General features: G+C 38.0%; 1 protein-coding gene across 1 annotated transcript in view; it reads right to left on the bottom strand.

The window, feature by feature from the left end:
- FAM155A (family with sequence similarity 155 member A) overlaps positions 1-11,841 on the bottom strand; it is a 430,602-nt gene extending 418,761 nt beyond the window's left edge. The window contains 2 exon segments of the mRNA XM_026034572.1: positions 10,943-11,411; positions 11,413-11,841. Of these exon segments, the coding sequence (XP_025890357.1) occupies positions 10,943-11,411; positions 11,413-11,753 (810 nt within the window). The 5' untranslated portion in view covers positions 11,754-11,841.
- Positions 11,842-22,272: the final 10,431 nt, after the last annotated feature.

Raw genomic sequence — 22,272 nt, 5'->3', positions numbered from 1 at the left:
CATTTCAGAGACTGAAATAAACAAAAAGGCCATTTAAAAAAAAATGTGCATTTTTCTATACTTCTTAAACTACTTCAAGACTTCTCAAATACTTTTAACAAGACTCTACTTTAAGGCTGCCCTATCATCCTAGATGCTTCATCTTACTTCCACTTCTAGGAGATTCAACAATATGCATATGTATGTGTTTATAATTCGCGTATTTTTTATTTAATATTATCACTGTTAATATTGTTACCTTTTTATTGTAAGCATTGAAATTTCCCACAGAAAAAAACTCCCTTGGTAATTCTGAAACTTATGCTTAAACTCCAATAGTATTTACGCCAGTGCAAACACAGAGTGCTTCTCAGCAATCAAAGTAGTTTCTCTCAATTTAGATTAGCAATATTTGGACCAACATTTGTTCTTTTAACCCTGGTGGTTGACCTACAATGTTCACCTGAAAAAGGCAAATTAATTCTGCTTTTCTGTCTTTAAATTTTTTCCCTTGGGAAAAAAAAAAAAGTTAAACTCATAATATTTTGCTACAGTGTACCTGAAAAATCAAAAAAAAAAAAATGAAAGAATGAGATCAAGACCAAGAACACTAACAAAGATCAGGGAAAAATCATTAATATGAAAACAACAACAAATTAGCAGTGCCAGTCAAAGATAAAAAAAAAGGCACTTAAAACACTCTTTGAGTGTTCCTTTTTGTTACATGGCTCATAAAACAAAGGCAGGCTGAGTCAAATCTGTCCCTTTGATTTCATACATTTGAGTTTTAATGTATATCATGTGCCTCCTTCTGCCCTCAGAACAGCATTACATTTAACTAAAATCATTTATTTAAATAGAGTTATGTTTATCTCAATGTAAATCTTTAATTAGAGCAAAGTTGGATTATATTTAAAAATAAAAATAAAAATAAAACAATATTTTGTATTCCTGCCTGTCATACAGAGATCAGCTTGCAGTATGTTCACTCAGGTCATATCACAGGAGTCAATCTCAGCTGCCTAATTTTGAAAAGTTATTGTYGCAGTAAAGATTAAATTCTGTTAAAATGTAAATTTATAAAATTAAGCATTAACATTTATAAGATTTAAATAGAGACAAAAGAATCTATAATGCATTTCTAACTGAATTGGGATATAAAAGAGTAAGCCTCATTTCCTGAACTCCAATGCTACACTAAATCATGTAAGCTAAACTTAGCTTATAATAGGGACAATTTCCTCACAGATAGTTATGTCAGAAAGCATAAAACGTACAACAAGAAAAAATAAATAAATTTTGCTTTTGAAATATTTTTGGATAGTGTGGACAGAGTCGCCACACCTCAGTTGCCCTGGCTCTGGCCCATCTGCGCAGCAGAGCAGGCAGAGTTACTGTGTTGCTGGCAGTATGAGCCATGGCATTCCCAGGAGCAGCATGCTGGGTGCTCTGCATTCCTGTTCCCTTCTGGAAAAACTTGTTATTTTTGTGTTTAGCTTTCTCATTATCCAAACTGCCCAGTCCCACATAAAGGCACTTCACTGAAGAAGAAAAAATAAGAGAAAAAAAWATATATATAGGAATAAAATTTGCAATATTTTAGAATAGATGTATTTGGAATCTCATATTCAGTAATAAAAGAGTTGTGCTCTGTGTGAAAGAATCATGCTCTGAAGACATGGCGCTTTCTCCATTGAGTAAAATGTCTGCCTAAACTTTACATGGATAAAATCATTAGAGACACATTCCACCTAGAAACCAGAGATTGGTTTAAAAAAATATAAATATTCTGAATCTACTCTTGCACTTTCTCTTGAAAATTTCCAAGTTAAGCATAAATTTACCATAGTTTCTAACTATTTTGATAATGGTAAATGAAAGGAAGAGATATAATGATTGACATAGATATTTTTTCCTACTTTCTCATAAAGTAATGCTTAAAATAAATCAGAAATAATTTTTCACATTTTGAAAAAGTTATAACTGCCAAACTGAGATTTGCTATGGAAGATTTTACCACAAAGTGATTGTCCTTTTAAAAAATAGTTTTAAGTCTTTGAATGTGCAAGTATTTTTACTGTAACTGTGAATAAATAAAGTGTACTTAATATTCTAAAAGACTTCTATGGAGATATCTATTTTCAACAAATATCTTATGTGAGAGAAATGTTAAGAGTTCTAAGAGGAGAATTTGCATGTAATTTTTGTAAGTAATTTTAAAAAGATTTATATACTTTCATTATCCTACAATAGCAGTGAGTGACTAACTAAAAATAACTGGTTTTATTGGTTATTTCATGTTTTTAGTGTCAATTTTAAAAGCTCAATTTGTTTTAAAGAACACCTCAAAAAGCTTTTTTTATTCATTGAGTAAACAAATACAAACATTTATCTCAGCACATATCATTTAATGTCTTTGAAAATGTAACCTTACTTCTAACAGCAATAATGATACCCCACCAAATAATAAAGTTATACTAATAAAGTAGCAGAAAAGTATAAAGAAAAAGTATTTTCTTAAATTAGGAGCATAATAAATCAACTGCTCCCTAATATCAGTTAAGAAGAAAACACAATTTTTATAACTAGTCTCCGTATTTTCTTGATTAAGAGAATCTGTAGTACCACATGTATAAAAGTGCATAGTTAGGAGTTTGCATTTAGAGCTCTATAACTACACACAGATAACTGACTAATGTAATAGCTTATACAAGCTTAAAATATGTTTAATATATTCTAGGGTTGTCTAAATTCTCCCTTAATAGAACTTCAAATCCAACTATGGCTAATAGTTTGTTTTTTTTTCCCCGAGAATAGAACCCTTGAATCTTTAAAATATGAACAAGATACCCAATGTAGAAAAAAATAAGAAAAATGGATTATAAACTCTGGGAACCAACTTATTCTCCTAAAACATTGATAAATAAAATCAGAAGTAATATTTTTGTAATCATCACAAACTGTTCATCTTTCCTTTCTCTCTTTACAGAGGAATATCCTCCAATTCTGGGTTGTTAATGTCTTAAAAATGTAATAAAGATAATTCATTATGATGATGTTTTACAGAGATGAGTTTTGTTGACCGGCCCAAGATGCCATTTAAATTAGCACTCAGGCAAATGAAGGCAATGACTTATCTAATGTGCAGGAGATAATCAAGAATTAAACATACATTCAAAAAACATTCTAGATATACTTTTCCCTGTATATCTATTGCACATGCAAAAATACCAAAATAGTATAAGTCCTTTTTTTTTCCAACAATTTTAGAGTAGTTAAATTTGAAAATGTCATGGCTTGGCTAAAGAATTTGCCTAAACAGTAACTAATTTAAAACATTTAAAAATCACTTTCAAATGTTCTAATTGAAGTCTTGAACTTTTTTATCGTTATTGGTAAGCTTCTAGGTACAGTTTCCCCTTATTTCACTCACTTTCTGTACTCACTTGAAATTTCTCAAAATTCATGCATGTTGTTTCTTGGTAACTTTAATTCTGATCACTTTTTCTAGTGTTTTTAACTAGAAAATTTTATTCTGGTACTGTAATCTCAAAATGTTCTCTCATCATCTGTTTACATGAAAATAAGTTGAACATTCCCAGCAGGATCCCCAAGACAGTGCAGAAGGCCATGATGTTTATGTACTGCTGCTGAAGAAGTTTATCATTTAGAACTCCCCTCAATAGTTTGACCACATTTGACCTGCAAGGGTCTAGCCAGGCAAAGGTTGTCCCATAAAGCCTCCAGAACAGTTTTACTCAAATAGAGCTTTCTCAAGGCATCTTCATCAGTTTGGATGAAAGAGAAGAAATACAAGGTGAGGGGGATTAAATATTCAACAGATTCACTGCAAGGCTGCTTACACCATTCTCTGGTATCTTGGCCATCATACCCTTCTAACAAACTTAAATTATTTGAGAAAATTTCACTGAAATGTTAGGCATCTCTGTTTTTACATGGATTGGGAGCTTATTGGAAATGGCTCTACACTGTGCAGGTTCTTAAGGAGTGATCCACATCTTTCACCTATATCTGCCCTGTTTGCAAATAGAACATATCTGCCCTGTTTACAAATAAGACCAGACTCCAAATTCAAAAATAAAAGTAAATCTAGGGGGGTTGTTTTATTTTATTTTACATAGCTTCTACTTAATAGAATCTCTTTACTGTCAGAATGTGCCTCTTGTGCCTTACTAATGAAGTTTACTAATCACACACATTCACTTAGTGGCATTTGCTCTGCAGGTCTGACAAGAAAAAAAATACAGTAAACATAAGGTTATTTTAGTAAATTGGGCATAAACATCTAGGAATATGTCTCTCTGTTGAGTGAGAGAGACTAGGTAAGCTTGAGAGTTCCATCCAGCTTGGTCTGTGGGAAGAAAATGAAACCCAGTGTAAAACAGGGAAAAAAAAAAAAAAAAAAAAAAAAAAAGGAACAAGGTCTCTGTGGCAAATTTACCTCAAAAAAAATGCTATTAAAAGATGGTGTACAATGGTTACCGTGAAGTCTCTTGGAGAAGATTACTGAAATTACTATATGTGAAAGCCCTTGCAACCCCCTCTCTCCAAAAAATAAAATAAAAAAAACAGTGATAAATGTACAGTTATGTCATGCAAGGCTTTTATTCTAACTCTTCTCACTAAGAAGTGGATTGCATAGCTCGACATTCTTTAGTGATAGAATATATTTACGAAAGAAATGAATGAGGCTTTTGGATTCATTGTGGTTTTGGGGCAGCACTAACAGCAGAATTTTACAGATTTTCTCACAGTTAGATCTTTCATACAAACACTCTTACCTGTAAACTTAGTTTTCATAGCAAATTAATTTGCTTAGGACACATCCAACCTAACTTCAGATGCCTACGGTTATCACCATTGCCAAATGTGGCATCTGAATGTGAGATAAAATGACTCTCAGTTCTCTTTGAAGAAAATGGTCATAAAATAGGTACTTTTAAAGCATAATCCATCTGATCTATTTTTTGATATCATCATGAACTGACTCAGCCTCTAGATTTATCTACATATTTCAACTGACTCCCATTTTATCTGTTGTGGGTAACCATACTATAAAACTCTACTTTTTGTCAGTTACTCATTTCTCCTGGAGTGCCATATATGATACTTATCAGAAAGTAGTATTTAAGAGTTCAATTTCAGAGTTGCTTTCTCCTTTTTAGGCAATTCATAGATCTAAATACATTATGGATGTTAGTGCAAGACTGAAGTGATAAATTACTAAGTATAGACCAAATGATTTTTAGGCAGGATAAGTGATAGAACTGTAATTTGCATTTTGATTACTTTTCCTGGAAGAACATGTAATGAAGAAGCCAAGACTGACGCATTCTCTGTAAAGTGCATGTGAAGTACACTGGTTGATGCAGAGAGAACCAGTGAGCAAAATAAAACTGAGAACAGAGCCATGAAATCTCTAGCCGTGTGCATCTACTACACTGGCATGTTAAATGCGATCTGCTAAATCAGATGGCTGGAATTCACTTCATTCAATCTATATTAGCCATCTAGTGTCTCTCTTTCCTGAAACAGGAATGAAGTACCTATTGACAATATGAATGGTACGAAAGCCTAGATTACCTGGATAGATTAACTCTTACCTCTGGAAAGAATACACTGGGAAATTTGCTTTTGCAAGAGTGGAGAACTCCCATCTTACTGAACAAGGCATTTTAGACATCTAATAACTTAGAYGAAATAATATAGGTGTAATAATTTGATTTCTTTTTAAATTCAGCTGAAAAAAAAATCTCCTGCTCAAATATCAGTTTATAAAGTCATATGGTTTTCACAGCAAAACCCTTAAAATTTAAGTACCTATGGCTTTTTTTAGTATGTTTGTTCATTTTAAAAAATAGCTCTAAAATAAGTATTTTAGCTTAAATACACTGTAAAAGAGAACCAATTCAGTAATTCAGACTTATTGTTTCTTATTTGGTTTAGATACTCACCATCAATGCAAACTTCTGAGGGCTTAATTTGTAGGAGCTTCTTCTGATTAACGTAGGTATCAGTCTTTCATATAAGATAAATATTGTGTGGTTACAAACTGCAATTGAAATGTGTAACTTGGTAACAGATGCCGGTCTATGTGACCTTTTGTAACAGGAGGGTTCTTTTATCACTCGAGGTTTTGGTTTTATATTTCTCATCCACTCTACTCCACCAGCTTAACTGAGAACTTAAATCAAAACCTAATGAGACTACATATGCTGTTTAGGAAAAAGTTTTTGGAAACATCATGATTCATATAAGACTTGATATACCCAGAAAAATGAGAATAAATAACTGCAATTTTAGTTGTTTCAAATTATTTTCAACCAACTTCTTAAATAATAAGAGTTGGACATAGCCCTATGATAAGAAAAGACAAAATAAGAAAAAAAAGAAAAAAGAAAAAAGAAAAAAGAAAAAAGAAAAAAGAAAAAAGAAAAAAGAAAAAAGAAAAAAGAAAAAAGAAAAAAGAAAAAAGAAAAAAGAAAAAAGAAAAAAGAAAAAAGAAAAAAGAAAAAAGAAAAAAGAAAAAAGAAAAAAGAAAAAAAGAAAAAAGAAAAAAAAAAGGAAAAAAAAAAGGAAAAAAATCCAGGAACAGTTCTATAAGCACCAGCTCTATATTTCATCTATATTCAAATCAGTCAAATCAATTATAAAATCTATATTAAATGATAAAACCCTTGATTGATGTGCATGTTTTCAACTAAGAAGAAAGAAAACTCATCTGTTTTCTGCATGTTTCTGATACCAACATCTCGTCAAATCAGAAATTGTTATGGTTGGTATGTACACACTTAGCACTAGGATGTGAGATGAAGCTTGCATTTTAGCCATGTTGATACAAAAAAAAAGGAAAAAAGGTATATTTTTMTTTTTCTATTTTGATATTTTAGTAGGAAAACTGAGCGATTACACACTATTTCAACTACAACGAAGTCACCTAAATTATACATTTCAGTATTAATCAAAGGTCATATTTTAAACACTCTTAACTTTCGCCGTATAAAGGAAAAAAGAAGCTATGTCTGAAAACATTACTTGCCATTAATAAACATGTTTACAAAGAAAACTTTGATCTCAGATATTTTTCATAAAGACATAAGTTGTATCTCTAAAAAAAAAACCCACAAATTTAAAAACCTCTACATTTGTATGTCCTACTTAGTTATTTGACCCAGTTCATACTCAGAAGTAGCCAGAATATTCCTCTATTCCAGAAAGTGATTGCCTGCTGACTTCAGAATGAGAACTTGAGTATTTCCCCTGATAGAAAGCTGRAAAGTTATTATGAGGAACTGTGTCTTCTAACTTCACACCAATACTCTACTGTGTTAATTGCTTGAATTGTTAATTGCTTGAATTCCTGTGTCACATTGCATACAATGTCCATAAATATAACTATTGCTTTAAAAGCAAAATTTTATTAAAAGGAAAACATTTTTAAAACAGAAAAGTTTAGAAGGATGCACAAATTCTGCTACTTCATATTTCACTATTTGAATTTATAATGCATTCAAATAAGCTATCTGACCATTATATTTATTATTTATTGATTATTGATATGCAGTTTTTAACGAAAAGAAAATATATATAAAGAAATCAGATTTCATTATACGTTTGTGTATGTATAATCAATGCAAGATGGGTTTTCTATGAGACAACATTGATATCCAGAACTTCTAAAACAAGCCCAGTGTAYCCCAACTACGCAGTGTGTATATTGATACTATCAAGTGTATATATTGATTTTTAAAATTCTCTGAAAATCACAGTTCTTAGTATCTTCTGTAAAACTTCCAAAAATCTCAAAGCATATCAATATGAAGTTTGATAGCAGATCTATTAAAAATTATAAAGCCACAGCTTTTTACACAAAAAAAAAAAAAAAAAAAAAGTAGGAATATACTTATCTATTAAAACTGAAACCAAAACTCACCATATGAAAATCTACGAAGAGGGGAATAACCAAAAAAACTCCTGACTTCAAACAAATTTGTACAATACCAAACAATTAGTTTACAACAGTTCTTCAAAGACTGAGGAGGCATACAGTGGAACAAGTTAATTTCCTTCTTGTTTCAGGTAAAGGTTCAGGTAAAGGAATGATAATGAAATATCTGATTTTTACATAAATACATCAAGAATATTTTGATATGTACTGCTTATTAGAACCCTAAATGCTTTTCTGTAAGACATCACTAGCTGTACTGTCAGTAATCATCCCCATGACTTTCACTCTTTAACTTTTGAATAGACACTTTCTGGACTGAGAGAAGTTGGTAAGAGGGGTTTTGGGTTGAGTAATATGCAGAGCAACATATATTGATTTTGAACTATAATTGATCAACAGGATGAAAAGCTCTCTTCTACTCTGAATGTAGCTCTCAGAATACTAAAGATCTTTGAAATGTAAATAGATTATTTAATAAGTCTTTTATTGCGGTAAGCCAGTGCTTACACACATGTTTATTGAATAATGTCAGTATTTTTAGCATTTTGTTTAATATATAATAAAAAAAACTCTACCGAGACAATCAAGTTGTGTGTACCTAGAATGCATAGTCAGATGTAACGCTTTTATTTTCTAGTCATATATTAAATGTTGATTCTCAAGCCAGTATTCTTAAGAAGTATTTGGATGTCCAGTGCTCAAAATGATAGTGCCTWGGTACTCAAAAACCCAACTACTTCCTGACAGAGCTTAACACACGAAATACAACAGCAGAAATCACAATAAAATGCCATGACATTCACACAGACTAGTCACCACAAATTTCTAGCTTCACCGGGAGACACTTGAGGGCAGACCATGCAGACACTCGTCAAACCACAGGCCACGCACCGTAACCAGAGCCAGAGCCAACGAGTGTTTAGAAATACCAGAGGTCTCAGTGAACCGAACCGCGCTCCAGGACACAAGCGAATGGGGTCAGGAGCACAAGTGCCAGAGTTATTTCTGGAGTTATTTCCCCGCGGCGAGGCCGGCGCTGTGAGCAGCGCGCGGCCCTTGTCTTGCCTTGCAGCACCTCGGACAGCAGCCGTCCCGCCCGAGCCACCGACTCTCCCGGCCCCGGCCTCCCCGGGCCCGCCGCGCCGGGGCAGGGCAGGCGCTCCATGCTTGCAGAAAAGAAAGAAAAGGGGGAAGGAGAAAAAAAAAAAAAAAAAGGGGGGGGGGGCAAAAAAGCACCTAGTTTTTCCCTCTTGTCAAAATTTTAACGCAGACTGGTTGGCCAATTTCTCAAAATATTGCATAATAGCATCGATAGGTTTGGCACTTGGAACTGAACTACAGGGCAAGTGCACTGCTCTTGCTTTGCTTGCTTATACAGTCAATGCAACTGGTTAATGTTTTTTTTTTCTTTTTTTTTTTTTTCCTTCAATCAGCAGAAATTGATATAGAAGTATTCAGACTTTTCAGGCTCTCAAGGGGAATTAAATCTACAGGGAGCATTTGCTATTCTGTAGATTTTTGGCATCTTTTATGCAAGGACATGTTGTAGAGCAAAGACCAACTTTGTGGTAAGGTTCAATCAAGACTAAACTGTGACATAAAAAAAAAATCACCTTAAGAATGTAGATGTTGATTATTTGGCAGCACTATCTGTAGGTCAATGAAGACATCACTGGTATTGCAAAGATGTCTTCACACCAGCGGGCATATAGTTATATTTACTTTTTATTGTCTCCAAATCACTCAATTTGAGATAAAATTTATGTTATCAGTAAGGGAGCACATAAAATAGATGTGATGAGTGTGTATACACTCATGATGCAGTGGAATCAAAAAAAAAAGAATGAGAATGCTTTGGTCAAGTCAAATGAAAAAAAATGATGGCAACATTCGCATTTCACTGAAAGAGATAACGAGAATACTTCTAGCAGGACTGAGGGCTTATTTTGATGTATAATAGGTGTAAATTATAACATCTTGTCAAGTAATGAGATTCTTTGAGCACGTGCTGTTATCACCAAGTGTTTATCACCAGAAAGTCCTGCTGAAGTTACAGAGTGTTATGGTACAGCCAGGCCTTCTACTGGAGTGGTGATTTGTATGTGTTATTGTGCTCCACTGGCAAAACAGGATTCATTAATRTAGTGCTAAAGTAGTCTAGACAGTCGACTCTGCAGGCAGAAACCATTCATATGGCCTGAGATAGTAAATATACAAATATATGGGGGTAATAACATAAATAATAAATAACATGTTGACTGTTTTTGTTGATGATGATTTTTCTTAAGGTATCAAATAAAACCTTTCTTTTTTTTTGCTCCTTTTTTCCTGCCCTTTTCTGTCTTGAGAGCTGGGCCAACTAATCTTGCGCAAAAGTCGAGAGCAGACAACAATTACAAAGAAGCAGAGCGAGATTCTCTGCTTCTAATAAAACTGGAGAGGGGGGAATCTCTTTGGATGTCTCTGACAGGTCACGGGCGACCCTGCGAGGGAAAGGCCGGCGCTTAGGGACAAGCTGTCACAGTCGCCCCCCGAGCGGAGGTCACTGCAGCGGCGGGMGCATCCAGCCCTAGCGCAGAGCTCTGCCCAGCTCCGCAGGGCTCCGGCCGCCCCGCGCCCGCGCAGCGCCGCGCTCATTGTCATGCAGCTGCCGTCGCCGCCTCCCGACGAGCCGCGGCCGAGTCCGCTGGAAGCCGCCAGCCGAGCCGGAGCCGATCGCATATTCATGAGCAGGGGGGGAAATCCCGCTCCGTGCTCCCAGAGGAGCGGGAATCGCGGGTTTTTTCGTTGTTGTTAGCCTTCCCCCTCGGCCTCCCTCCCGAGCACTGCGCACACTGGGGCTCTCTATAGCTCCCCGCCAGCAGCACCCGAAAACCCGCGGCCAGAGGCGGGCGGAGCAGCCAAAACTGGGAGCCCGGCAGGCACAACAGACGAGGGAGGCTCGCCAGCCAGCCCGCCGCCGGCAGGGACACGAGACACAGCAGGGGCTCCTACCTTACAATCCTCAGGACACGATTTCACCGAGTACTCATCCGACTGTAAATATTTCTGGAGCATAACCTCAAACTCTTCGTATTTCTCCTGAGCGTGCTGGTCGTAGCGCTGGTAAGCCTGGACGCACTGGCTGCAGGAGCCTTCCCCCTCCAGCACCACATCCAGACTGCAGTTCAAAGTGTCCGGATTGGACAACCCGGCGAACAACTCCCAAAGGGTGTAGGAATTACAAAAGGAAAGGTAAAAATCCGTGAGATCCCAGCCGGGCGCCGGGCTCCGCGGCCCCCCCCGCCGCCCGCACACCGCCTCCGCGTCGCCCACGCTGAAGCACTGCCCGGACGAGGAGCTCTGCGGGGGGCAGCTCTCCACGGGCCTGGCGCTGGAGTTGCCCAGGAAAAGAGCCTTGCCGTGGCGGGGCTCGCTCTCCTTGCTCTGGCCGCCGCCGCTGCTGCTGCTGCCGCTGCTGGGGGAGGGAGGGCGAGGGGGGAGCGAGGAGACGCGGCGCGGGGGGCGCGGGGGGCGCGGGGGGCACCGGCTCCCCCATGCCCGCCAGCAGCTCCTGCTCCGCGGGCTCCGGCTTCTCGGGCGGCTGCTGCTGCTCCTTGTCTCCGGTGCCCGTGAATTTGGCCTCGGCGCAGAACCACAAGTGATCAGAGAGCAGGACGGTGAAAAACAAGAGCGATGCCAGGGACAGTCGCCATTTCTGAGCCCTCTCCGAATCCGTGAAGGGTTTCTCGTTCTCTCGGGGTGCAAACCAGATTTTTAAGCCGTCGTCATACTGCCGACTGCACATCCAAGCACCCCTGGTCATATTTTGGGAACGCACAGCCCTGGCCGACTCCACCGTGAGGGCTCCTTTGCCAGTGTCACCACAATATGCATTGACTTAAAAGATTGAGGGGATTTTCTTGCCTTCTTCCTTCCCTTCTCTCCTCTCGTTCGCTCGCTCCTTCTTCCACTCTCTCCCTCTCTCTCTTTCCCCCTCTTCTTTCCGCTTCTTTTTCTTCCTCTGAAATGTCGCTGGGTTTTGCCGGTGTTTCTGCCTTGGTCTCACCACACGAAGCAGCCCCAATCCATCCAGCACGGAGTGCCGTGGAGAAGATAAGAGCAATAACGCAGAGAGAGGAGGAGGGAGAGGAGATGGTGATGGTAGTGGTGCTAGTTGGTGGCGGTGGGGCTGCGCGGTGGGTCCTTTCCCCCTCTCATCCAGGCATGGTCAGATCGCAGCTCCCCATCTCCCTCCCGAGAAAAGCCCGCTGCCCCTGGACAGCTGCATGCCGCGTCTCCCGCTGCCCACGGACGGCTCCAGGAGAGCTCCTCGCCTCCTCTTCCTCCCCGCCGCCGCTCCTCTTCCTCAGCCCCGAGCCGCGGCACAGATGCCTGCACCGCTGTCTCCGTCTCGTCTCCCCCCTCCGCTCTAAGTGGAGAGACGCTGCTGCAGGGCTCCCGGAGCGCTGCCGAGGATGCTGAAGAGGAGGAGGAGGAAGAGGAAGAGGAGGAGGAGGCTGCCGGGGCCGCCGCTGCTGCTGCTGGTGACAATGGGCTGCGGCTGCCGCCGCTGCTGCCGCCGGGTGCGGTGTCCCCGGGCGCACGGGGCGGAACTGCCAGGCTGGAGGCCCCCGATGGCCACAGGCATCTTGGGCCCCTGGGCTAAGTTGCCGCCATCTTCGTCCTGGAGAAACACTTTTTTGGGGGGAGCTCTGCCTTTTGCGTCATCTCCTCCCGCGCCGAGATCTCTCTATCCTGGCGCATTGGCAGCAGCAGCAATTCTGCCTCCTCCTGCCTGAAGAGGAGGAGGAGGGGGAGGAGGAGGTGGGAGAGGCACTGGGGACCACATGGCCCCTCCAAAGGGCCTCCTCGGTGCTGCTCTTTCCACTCGCTTCCCTACTTCCCCTCTCTGAAGGGGCTACTCAGAACCAGCCTGCAGACCCTCTCCCCTTTAAGGTCTTCTTCCTTTTGTGGCCTCAAAACATCACATTCACACAGGATGGTGGCTGGAGAGATGTGTCTCCGTGTCTGTCCTTGTCGTAGTAAATAGCCAGCAGCACATCAAACTCCAGGCACTGGGCAGCAGCTGGATCCTGACAGGGTTTAGTCCCATGTTAAAAACCTTGAGGATGCCTGCTCATCTTCCAATCAGCAAACTGGAAAGCAAAATGTCCATAAACCTTACGCAGTTGCCCAAGAGAAGTTCTGCAAAAGCCAGGTCCGACACATGACCAATGTAAATGCTGTCAGTCTGCTTGCTTCAGCTCAGAGATTCTGTTTCTGTCCAGAGACCAAGTGYAACTCATCTATTGATGGAGGCCAAATTACTTATGATCTCCTTTTGGACCTGCAGCAGAGATCCCACCGCCTTCTGGTCCTTGCCCTCAATATTTCTTGCTTAAATAAATGTTGTGTTTTTTTCACTTCAAAAATATCTTCATCTTGCTTGCTAACACACTGGAATGGAAGAATAACAGAAAAACTTGAAAACTGCATAGGACAACTGAAGCCACTTGTTAGGGGGTTGAATGTCACCAGGTGAAGACTGTTTGGAGCTTCCAGCAACAAGATCGTCCTCCTCCTGAGCTATAAGGTATGCTTCTCATAACAGCATAAACAAGATCAATATTTTTATTTACCCAGTGGGTTAGGAGAACATGTAGAAGAACATACTCCCAGTACAAGAGGGATGTGGAGCTGCTGGAGAGAGTCCAGCGCAGGGCTACCAGGATGATCAGAGGCCTGGAACATCTGCCCTCTGAGCAAAGGCTGCTCTCAGCCTCTTGTCCTCAGCCTGGACAAGAGGAGGCTGACGGGGGACCTGATCAGCGTGTATAAATACCTCAAGGGAGGCAGTGAGGAGGAGGGGGACAGCCTCTTTTCAGTGGTGGGCAGCGATAGGACTAGAGGAAATGGCTTCAAACTGAAGCATCGGAAGTTCCACAGGAACTTAAGGAAGCATTTCTTGACAGTGAAGGTGACAGAGCCCTGGAACAGGCTGCCCAGAGAGGTTGTGGAGTCTCCTTCTTTGGAGATCTTTAAAACCCGCTTGGATGCAGCCCTGTGCCACGTGCTCTAGGTGACCCTGTGTGAGCAGGGGGGTTGGACTCGATGACCTCTGAGGTCCCTTCCAACCTTGGGCATTCTATGATTCTATGATTCTATGATTCTATGATTCTATGATACCAACTCTCATTCCCCCAGCTTTCTACATCTTAGGGAAGAATGTCCAGTAATGCCTGCCCCTCCATCAGGTTTGCAAAGTGCTCCATGAAATGCAGTTTTCCCCATTACTTGGTCAAAGAAAACTTTATTCCTTTACAAACACTATGATCACATCTGAGATGTGTAATAGCTGAGGGTTCTCTAATTAGATATCAAAATGGGTAGAGGGACAAAATTGGAAACTAACCACTTGAGAGCCTGTACCTTTCCAACTGCATCCGTCACTCCCTAAAGAGTGAGTTTACCAAGGAATATGCTGGATTTTCCATCACTTTATATAATAAATTCAAGGCTAGATGTCTTTCAAAAAGAGATGGTATACCTCTAACAGAAGACACAGGCTTGAGGGAGGAATTGCAGAATGAGATTTTATGCCCTGCGTTATGCTGCAGGTCAAAGCGCATTATCATAATGGTCTCATTTGGCCTTAAAGATCTATGAGTCAAATTCTGCACTGAACAGAAGTTATGTGCCCATTTTATTTTAATAGACTATTTAAAGATACAGAAATAAGTGGTAATATTATTTAAAAAAATCCATAGTACTCAGAATGCATCCTAGCAATTCTCACTCAATCAGCTTACACCATCTGCTAATGGCATTTTATTAGGCTTAGTTTTGGATCTTTGATTCCTGTGATTTGACATACTGGGGCCCRTAGTGTATGTGCATTTTTCAATGCTTTCTGCTCTGGGACGTGATGGTGATTGAGCTTTTAAAAGGCAGTTAGAATAGCTTAACCTCTCTGACATGTGACGTCATTTATTTAATTATATGTTGCTTGCTTATATGGTTATTTATTTATTTTAGTGATAATATAGAGGACTGAAAACAAAACATTGAGATCAAAACCTGCAATAAGGAACAGGTTTCTCATAACAGAATTCTGAGACTTTAAAAATATGCTATATTAAGACATGTGGCACTGGAATAATTATTGTCTTTTTGGCAGTCAAATTTGGGATAAAGGAAGTCGGTTTTGCATTGACTATCTGTCAAAAGATCTTGAGGATTTTTGTTTGTTTGATATCRGTGCCCTCTGGAAAGAGAGAAGGTAATAGACATTTTTGCCATTGTTGGCATTGGAAATGTCCTATAACTCCATAAAAGAATTAAAACTTGGTGATGAAAACTACTGGTCTCTAGGCCTCATTCAAGCCATATCCAGACCTCATCCAAAATTTAATGCAGGAATGAATTGATAAAGAAGTCTGTGTTGCTCTATTTGCACTTGTCTAGAGCTAAACTCAGAATAAATCTACTAGCTTTTTTTTTTTTTTTTTTTTTTTACATATACTTGGCTCCCCTGAAACATGGCATTCAGTATTTTTCACACATTTCCCAACTTTTGTCTGGAAAAGAGAGTGAGAGTTCTCTTTCAACACCTAGTGATAAACCACAACGTGGAGCCTACAGCGGCATTCCCAAGACGTGTGTGTCCTTGCTTTTCCAGTCACAGCTTTCTGTAACAGAGAATGTGTCATGCAGAACTGTTGTCTCGTCTGCTGTGTTTCCCCCAAAGCCCCATTCTCCCTCCACCTAGCATGGTGAATAAGTTATGCTGCTAGTGGCAGCAGCTGCTTCCTGATAGATCTGAGCAGATGCAGTTCAGTTCTCTGGTGCCCCTTAGTGTTAGGTCTTGGAGCTCAAGGGATAAAAAAAAAAAAAAAAATTAAAGATATAAAATATTTGAAAATCAGAAAGCTGGTGTTATGTGATGGGGGGAAGCACCTGAAGTATATGTATCTGCTCTTTCCCAAAGTTCCTTTAGCATTGTTCTACCATGATCTGTTCTGAATAATGGATTTTTTAAAACTAGGTTAATTAATTATCTGAACTCAAAGGGACAAGCTTTTCTCAAAACTATCATTACAAAAGTATGTAGCCSTATTCGTTGTTCCTCCTAAGTGATTCTACTAGCACAATGTACTGTCTTCACTCTGAAAAGACATTTTTCTATTGGTTATATGTGCTTGGCAAGTACAAGGAAGTTTGTCTTTCTAGTCAGCAGGGTCAAGATATGTTCCCCAACTCCTCTTCTTGAAGCAGTTCAGTTTAGCACACGTTAGCTCAGCCTTAGAGTGCTTTAATCATTGCAATTGAGGTTCTTCTATTTCTTTGATTTATCATTTGCAAGATAACTAATTTACAAAATACAGATTGAGCAATGAATAGCTTTTACAAAGCTTTAAACAATTGCTCCATCTAAACACTATGGGTTTTCTTAGTGAAAGTATTCTTGCTTAGAAGGCAACAATATTTTTTGACACAACATGATAATGGCTAATCAAGATKCATTAAAAGAGAAGGCTTTACTACTTCTAAGGGAATGTTCTTAAATTTTTGCCTAATATGATACATACAGTAATCCACTTTTCTTTTTTTTTTGCATTAGTTGTTTACTTTTTGTTGATTTGTGATAGAAACTTGTGGTCTCCAGTGTATTGTATGTAGGTCTTACAGATATTTAAAAATATCTGTAAATGTTTAATTTAAAACAGGTGGGATAGGTGGAAGTGTCTTGTCTGTGCAAAATGTGTATTCTTGTAACTAGAAGCTTACATAACAAAAATATATTTTCTAATTGCTACACACCAACTTTTGTAAAATCCTTCAGCAGGCTATTTTTGAAGTAGATTTTGTTTTATTTTTGGGTCGACTACTTCTACTGATGTTGCAGCAATTATTAAGATAAGATAATCAGCTAAGCCCTAGCATTACAGTGTTATCTAGCATTCTTAATATATTAAAAAATCAAGTAAATGTTAGTTCGTTTTATTTTTATTTTTATTTTTATTTTTATTTTTATTTTTATTTTTATTTTTATTTTTATTTTTATTTTTATTTTTATTTTTATTTTTAATGGGTGAACCAATTTCTATTTAATGAGTATATCTATAAATTAATTGTAAGCAAAACAACATATACTACTGCTATCTTTGGTATCTTCAGTACTTGCAATTTATTTTTTTCTTTTCATATAGCCATGTAATATAGCCATGTTTTTTTTCTGCTTCCTGTGAAGAGAGACAGATTTAGTTATGTGAATGTTTTCACTAACAAGAATAATATCAGTGATGGTGGTAAGATTCCAGAAAATGAAGTTTTATTTGTTTTATTCCTCATCACATTTGTAGAGTTTTCCTTTCCCTGTCGCTCTTTCTCAGAAAATTGAAGCATTGTAAAAAATCTCTAGGCATCTGGGCCTCATTCTCCAAAACAACAGAATTTACATTAATCTTAACAGACATGAAGCTACTAATTCCTGTTCCTACAGGTCTRGTAGAGATTTTTAGGTTCTTTCAGTCTCCTTCAGCCTTTCTTTCCACATTACACTCCATTTAGTCTCTTTGGCTTGAAGTTTTCAAACTTTTCTTACTAAATTACATGATTATCTTACAGGAAGCAATTAAAAAGTGCCCCAGACTGTTTTTTTTTTTTCCTTTTCTTTTCTTTTCTTTTTTTTTTTTTTTTTTTTAATAAGGCTACAGTACAAACATGGAAGATATTCATGTTATTAGTTTGACTGAATTATCTTGCAGATGTTTGCTTTGCATCCTGTGAGACTTCTTCCTGGAGAATGAGAACGTGCATTTGTTTGTTGATATTTTCAGAGGTAGAACAATGGAAGTAATATGGTATCTAGAAGTCCAGTATTTTCTCTCCAAAAATTGTAGGTCATCTTTTTCATGACATTTTTATAATGAGAGTTCAGTCATAATATAACAACCAGCTGTTATATTTTGGCATGAGCTGAAATGAGCAGAGGCTGTTCTTCATTAACTGAAGCCACCGAACAAGTGAAATATAGCTTTTGCACATATCTGCAGCAGGAAGAAGATAATATAAATGTCTTGCTCAAATTAGCCTATGTCTATTAGAATAAGGTCTGATCCTAAGCATGCTAAAATCAAGGGAAGATTGCCCTTTTTTTTCTGTCATCAAAAAAAAAAAAATAGATAAAAGAATAAAATCTCCCACATAGGGGAATGGAAGAAAAGAAGGATTGAGAGGACCACCAAAAGTTAGATTTTTTAAAAATATATTTTTTCCATCTTCCCCCAATTCTAGGCATTTGTTGGCTTCTAAAAATGTTATGGCCTAATTTTGTTTTTACTAATATAAAAACCATTTTTGGTCACCTTTTCTACCTGATTGCCTTATAAATAATCCAGCCTTTACTTGTATTAAAAGACACCTCATAGCAAGGAACTTCTTCTGATTTCTCTCAGAATTACTTTCTTTCTCTTTTTTTTTTCTTTTGCTATAATCTTTTCCCATAAATAAAATAAAAATGAAAAACTTGAGCACAACACAAAAAGCCCAGAGTTCTGTCTGACCAGCCAAGGAGTTTTCTCTTACTCCCCCTCTTTAAGAGAAAGAAAAAAATATATAGTCTATTTAAATAATCATTTAATTTATAGCATGACTTTCTATTTAAGCATGCAATATTACAATATYGTAATATTTTGACAATTGTAAGCTGTAATACTTAAATAATGTCACTATATGCTGGAGACAKAGTTTTCTATCGGTAAATCCATTAATGTACTATTATGATATGCCTTGCCATTCACACTTTTTTTTTTTTTCTTTTGGAGTCCTCTTACCATCCATGTCTCCACTATAAAGAATGTGGAAAGAGAATTTTCATTTAGACAGTATCTGTGTAATCTGATACATTTTTCCATGCTTATTATCTTACATTTCATTCCATCTTCCTGGAAAATATGCCACTCTAGAAAATCTTTTTCAAACTCATCATATGAAAGTTTGTGAATAGCTTTATATTTTGAGTAGTCATGGCTGTCACATGAATTTTTAATATATTTGGTAATGTGGGCAAGCAGTAAAAATATTCAATGTGTCTATCGTGAGGTTTCTGCATGTGGGGCAGAGGAAATTTCCCTACATTTCCCTATATTATACACAATATTGACATGGAACATGACTATAGACTGAAGAATTGTTGCTCTAATATATATGTCCCCTAAAACATTTCTCTGGAACTTTTAATTTCCTGTATCTCTCTGTCCAGAGTTAACCATCCAGTCAAATCATGTTTTTCCAGTTGCTCTTGTCAGTAAAAGGATGCAGTTCCCTACAGAGCAGTTATTGTAGAACAGGCACCCATATATGCCAAGTTGTTCTCTACTATATTTTTTTTCTATGGGATGTAAAGAAATCTCATTTATTAAGTTATTGCCTGTCTAACTTAGCCTTAGCTACTTAAAAGGAAGGCAAGAATCTTAGATTAAGCAGCTAGCCTTCCAGTTTAGTGCGTGTGTCCTACAAAAGGCTCTTCTTGAAAGAGAGCTGCAAATGAGTGCAAAAAATAAATATTTGAGACATTTTCCTCTTATTCTTTTATGCAAACTTAATCATGTTGTTTACTAGAAAAGCAGACAAGTATGAACCATGCATWGACACCTCTTATTTTTTGACCAAGGATGCATCCTTTTCCATAAAACTGTAATATCCTACCTTCTGTCAGATGGCTACAATGCCATCTGCCAGTGAAAAAGATTTTTTTCATCTTCGCCTCCCTTGCCTTGCAGGGTATTCCTGTGAAGAAGACATGTGACTCAAGTTGTATGATGACTCAAGCTTTTGTGGTCTTCWTGGAGTCATCCCACAATCGATTTAATATCTGACCTGAAGGCAAAGTCTCCTTTTGTCTGAGACAGCATGAGCAATTCTCTGATTACTTTGGTTTCGGTTGCATATGCACTGTGGGACAACCAGGTTCAGAGAACTGAGTATAGACTAAAAGTGGAGAGCTCCCAATGTTTTGCTTTATTATTTTATTTTATTTTCCATTGACTAAATGGGGATATGCCGTCTCTTTTCTTCAGCCTCACTATTTATAAGCAGAGGATGCTGGGAGACTTAGCTAATGTCTGCAAGGTGATGTTTTAAATAATAAAATAATGAAATAACTTCTTGATGAGGTCCGATTAAGGTCAACACAATGTATTATCTCTATTCATTTAGTTCCTAAGAACTGAATGTTTATCTCTGTTTTGAACAATATTGCACTTCCTTTCTAAATGGCACATATGCCTTTATGATAGTAATGGTTTTCTGTAGAAAGGACTTGAGATCATTTGCCATCTCAGAATAAATGAACAGCATTGCTTTTCTAATTTTCCAGTAAAATACATTATCTGGTATTTTTTAAAAGATGACAGTCATGTGATATATTATGTTTTCTTTTTCATTATGCTGCTGGGAAAGCAGAGCTTTATTCTCATACTTTTTTCTGGGTGGGGGAGACAGAGAAGGAGAAAGGCAATGCAGTTATATAGGGTACCTTAATTGCCTAATTAGCTTCATATGATCTTAAATTGAAGTCTTACATTTTTCCTCTTTTTGTTTAATTTCTGTTTCTCTTTCATTTAATGTTATTCTCTTCCTGATTGTGGAGGCAATTGCTTATGGGAGACTGTGCCTGCATAGTACTAGATTCCTCCTGGTGCCCAAAAGCAAATGCAGCTTCCAGGTGATTACCTGGCATATTCTGACCCTTGCTTGGGTTTAGCAGGGAGACTTCACCTCTAAGTGCTACTATTACAGCCATAATGTGCCCCAAATACCTCTGGCCCTTGGCCGAGGGAAGTGTAGTGTGTGTTGCTGAGGTGACACTGCACTTTGATAGTTCACAGATCATCACTTTATATGGTGTTGGCTGACACTACCTCATATGGGTTTCATGAAACATTGAGAAAGAAAACATTGCAGAAGGGCAATGATCTCAATCTTCTTTCCAAATCTCTGAAAGAAAAGGAGTGCAATTGCACTGCCATTACTATTTTTAACCCCCTTCATAATTAGTTGCAATAGAGAGATGCTTGAGCACCTGAATTATAGACCAGAATCCATTTTAGTACACAAAGAATAATGCCAAACAAATATGGAGTCATCTGTTCCTATTTAGACACCCAAACTAACAATGACAAAGAGGGAATTTGCTAAGGTAGTTAACCTCCCTACACTAGTCTGTGGAGAGGAAGAAGCTCTTCTGAAGAGACATCCAGAGCACATTTCAGCAGGCTCCTTTTCTGAATTATCCCGCAGAAGAACTTTTTTATCCCCTCTCTGTCCCCTGGGCCTAGAAGGGGAGATGGTTGAGTGTCTCAACAAGGTTAAGAACAGTTCTTCAGAACTTGTTTAGAACTTAGCAYGGTAGGTTGGTTATGATCATACAAAGAGATAATAGGTGGTTAACAGACAACCAAAATTCAGTAAGGATCAGAGTGGCATGACAGTAAAGACAGATCCAAGCAGTCACCAGCAAGAAGACTGTAGATGATACTGACATTGCCAAACACTTAGAGATAAACCCTTTGTAAAGGAAAATGGAGTATTTTTCTTTTTCCCTAGTTATTTTTTTAAAAAGATTATTTTAGCTTCTCTGAGAGCTGTGCTGCTTTCACCCATTTTTCCAGAGTGTTTATAACAGGAAATATTTGGGATTTCAGAACAATGAACCTTTTGTTGCCCATCAATTTAATAACTGGTACAGCAGGCCAAATTATGCTTTGGCCTCCAAATTTTAAGCTTAAATAATATCCAATGAACTTAACTTACTTTAAAGCAAAAACAAGATAGATAATTTAAGAAATGGCACAAAGAGAAAAAAACAGCCTTCTTTTTGTTGTATAGATATATGTGTATATATCAGAGGGGTGTATAAATTCAAGTTCTTGTGGGAGAAATTCTTTGCAGAAATGTGGAATTTGGACTTTTGCGGTTTTGGATAGCTTGCTGAGGCAAACTTGATTTCTTAATTGAAAATATATCTACCATTTGGATGGTGAAACTGTAAATGAATGAGTACTCCAAAAAATCATCCTGTATTTTTTGGAGTTAGAGGTTGAACAAAAACACCCCAACTTTCTGGAGTTAATCCTAATAGCCAAATGTAGGTGAACAAAATGTTAATGGCAATCAATTGAGGTATTAAGACAGTTTGCATATTCTGTGTTTCATTGTAGGAGTTAGTGTCAATTTTCTCACGTAATTTTCTCCATCTTCAGGTGTGGAAACAGTATGTGGTGATTCTTGGGGAAAGCAGGAGGAATTTGGTATTAACTGAGTTTAGCAAAGTGAAGACT

Source organism: Nothoprocta perdicaria, unplaced genomic scaffold (assembly GCF_003342845.1).
Source record: "Nothoprocta perdicaria isolate Ctin4 unplaced genomic scaffold, notPer1 scaffold_148, whole genome shotgun sequence".
NCBI classification, from domain to species: Eukaryota; Metazoa; Chordata; class Aves; order Tinamiformes; family Tinamidae; genus Nothoprocta; species Nothoprocta perdicaria.
This window is presented reverse-complemented; position numbering and strand designations above follow the sequence as displayed.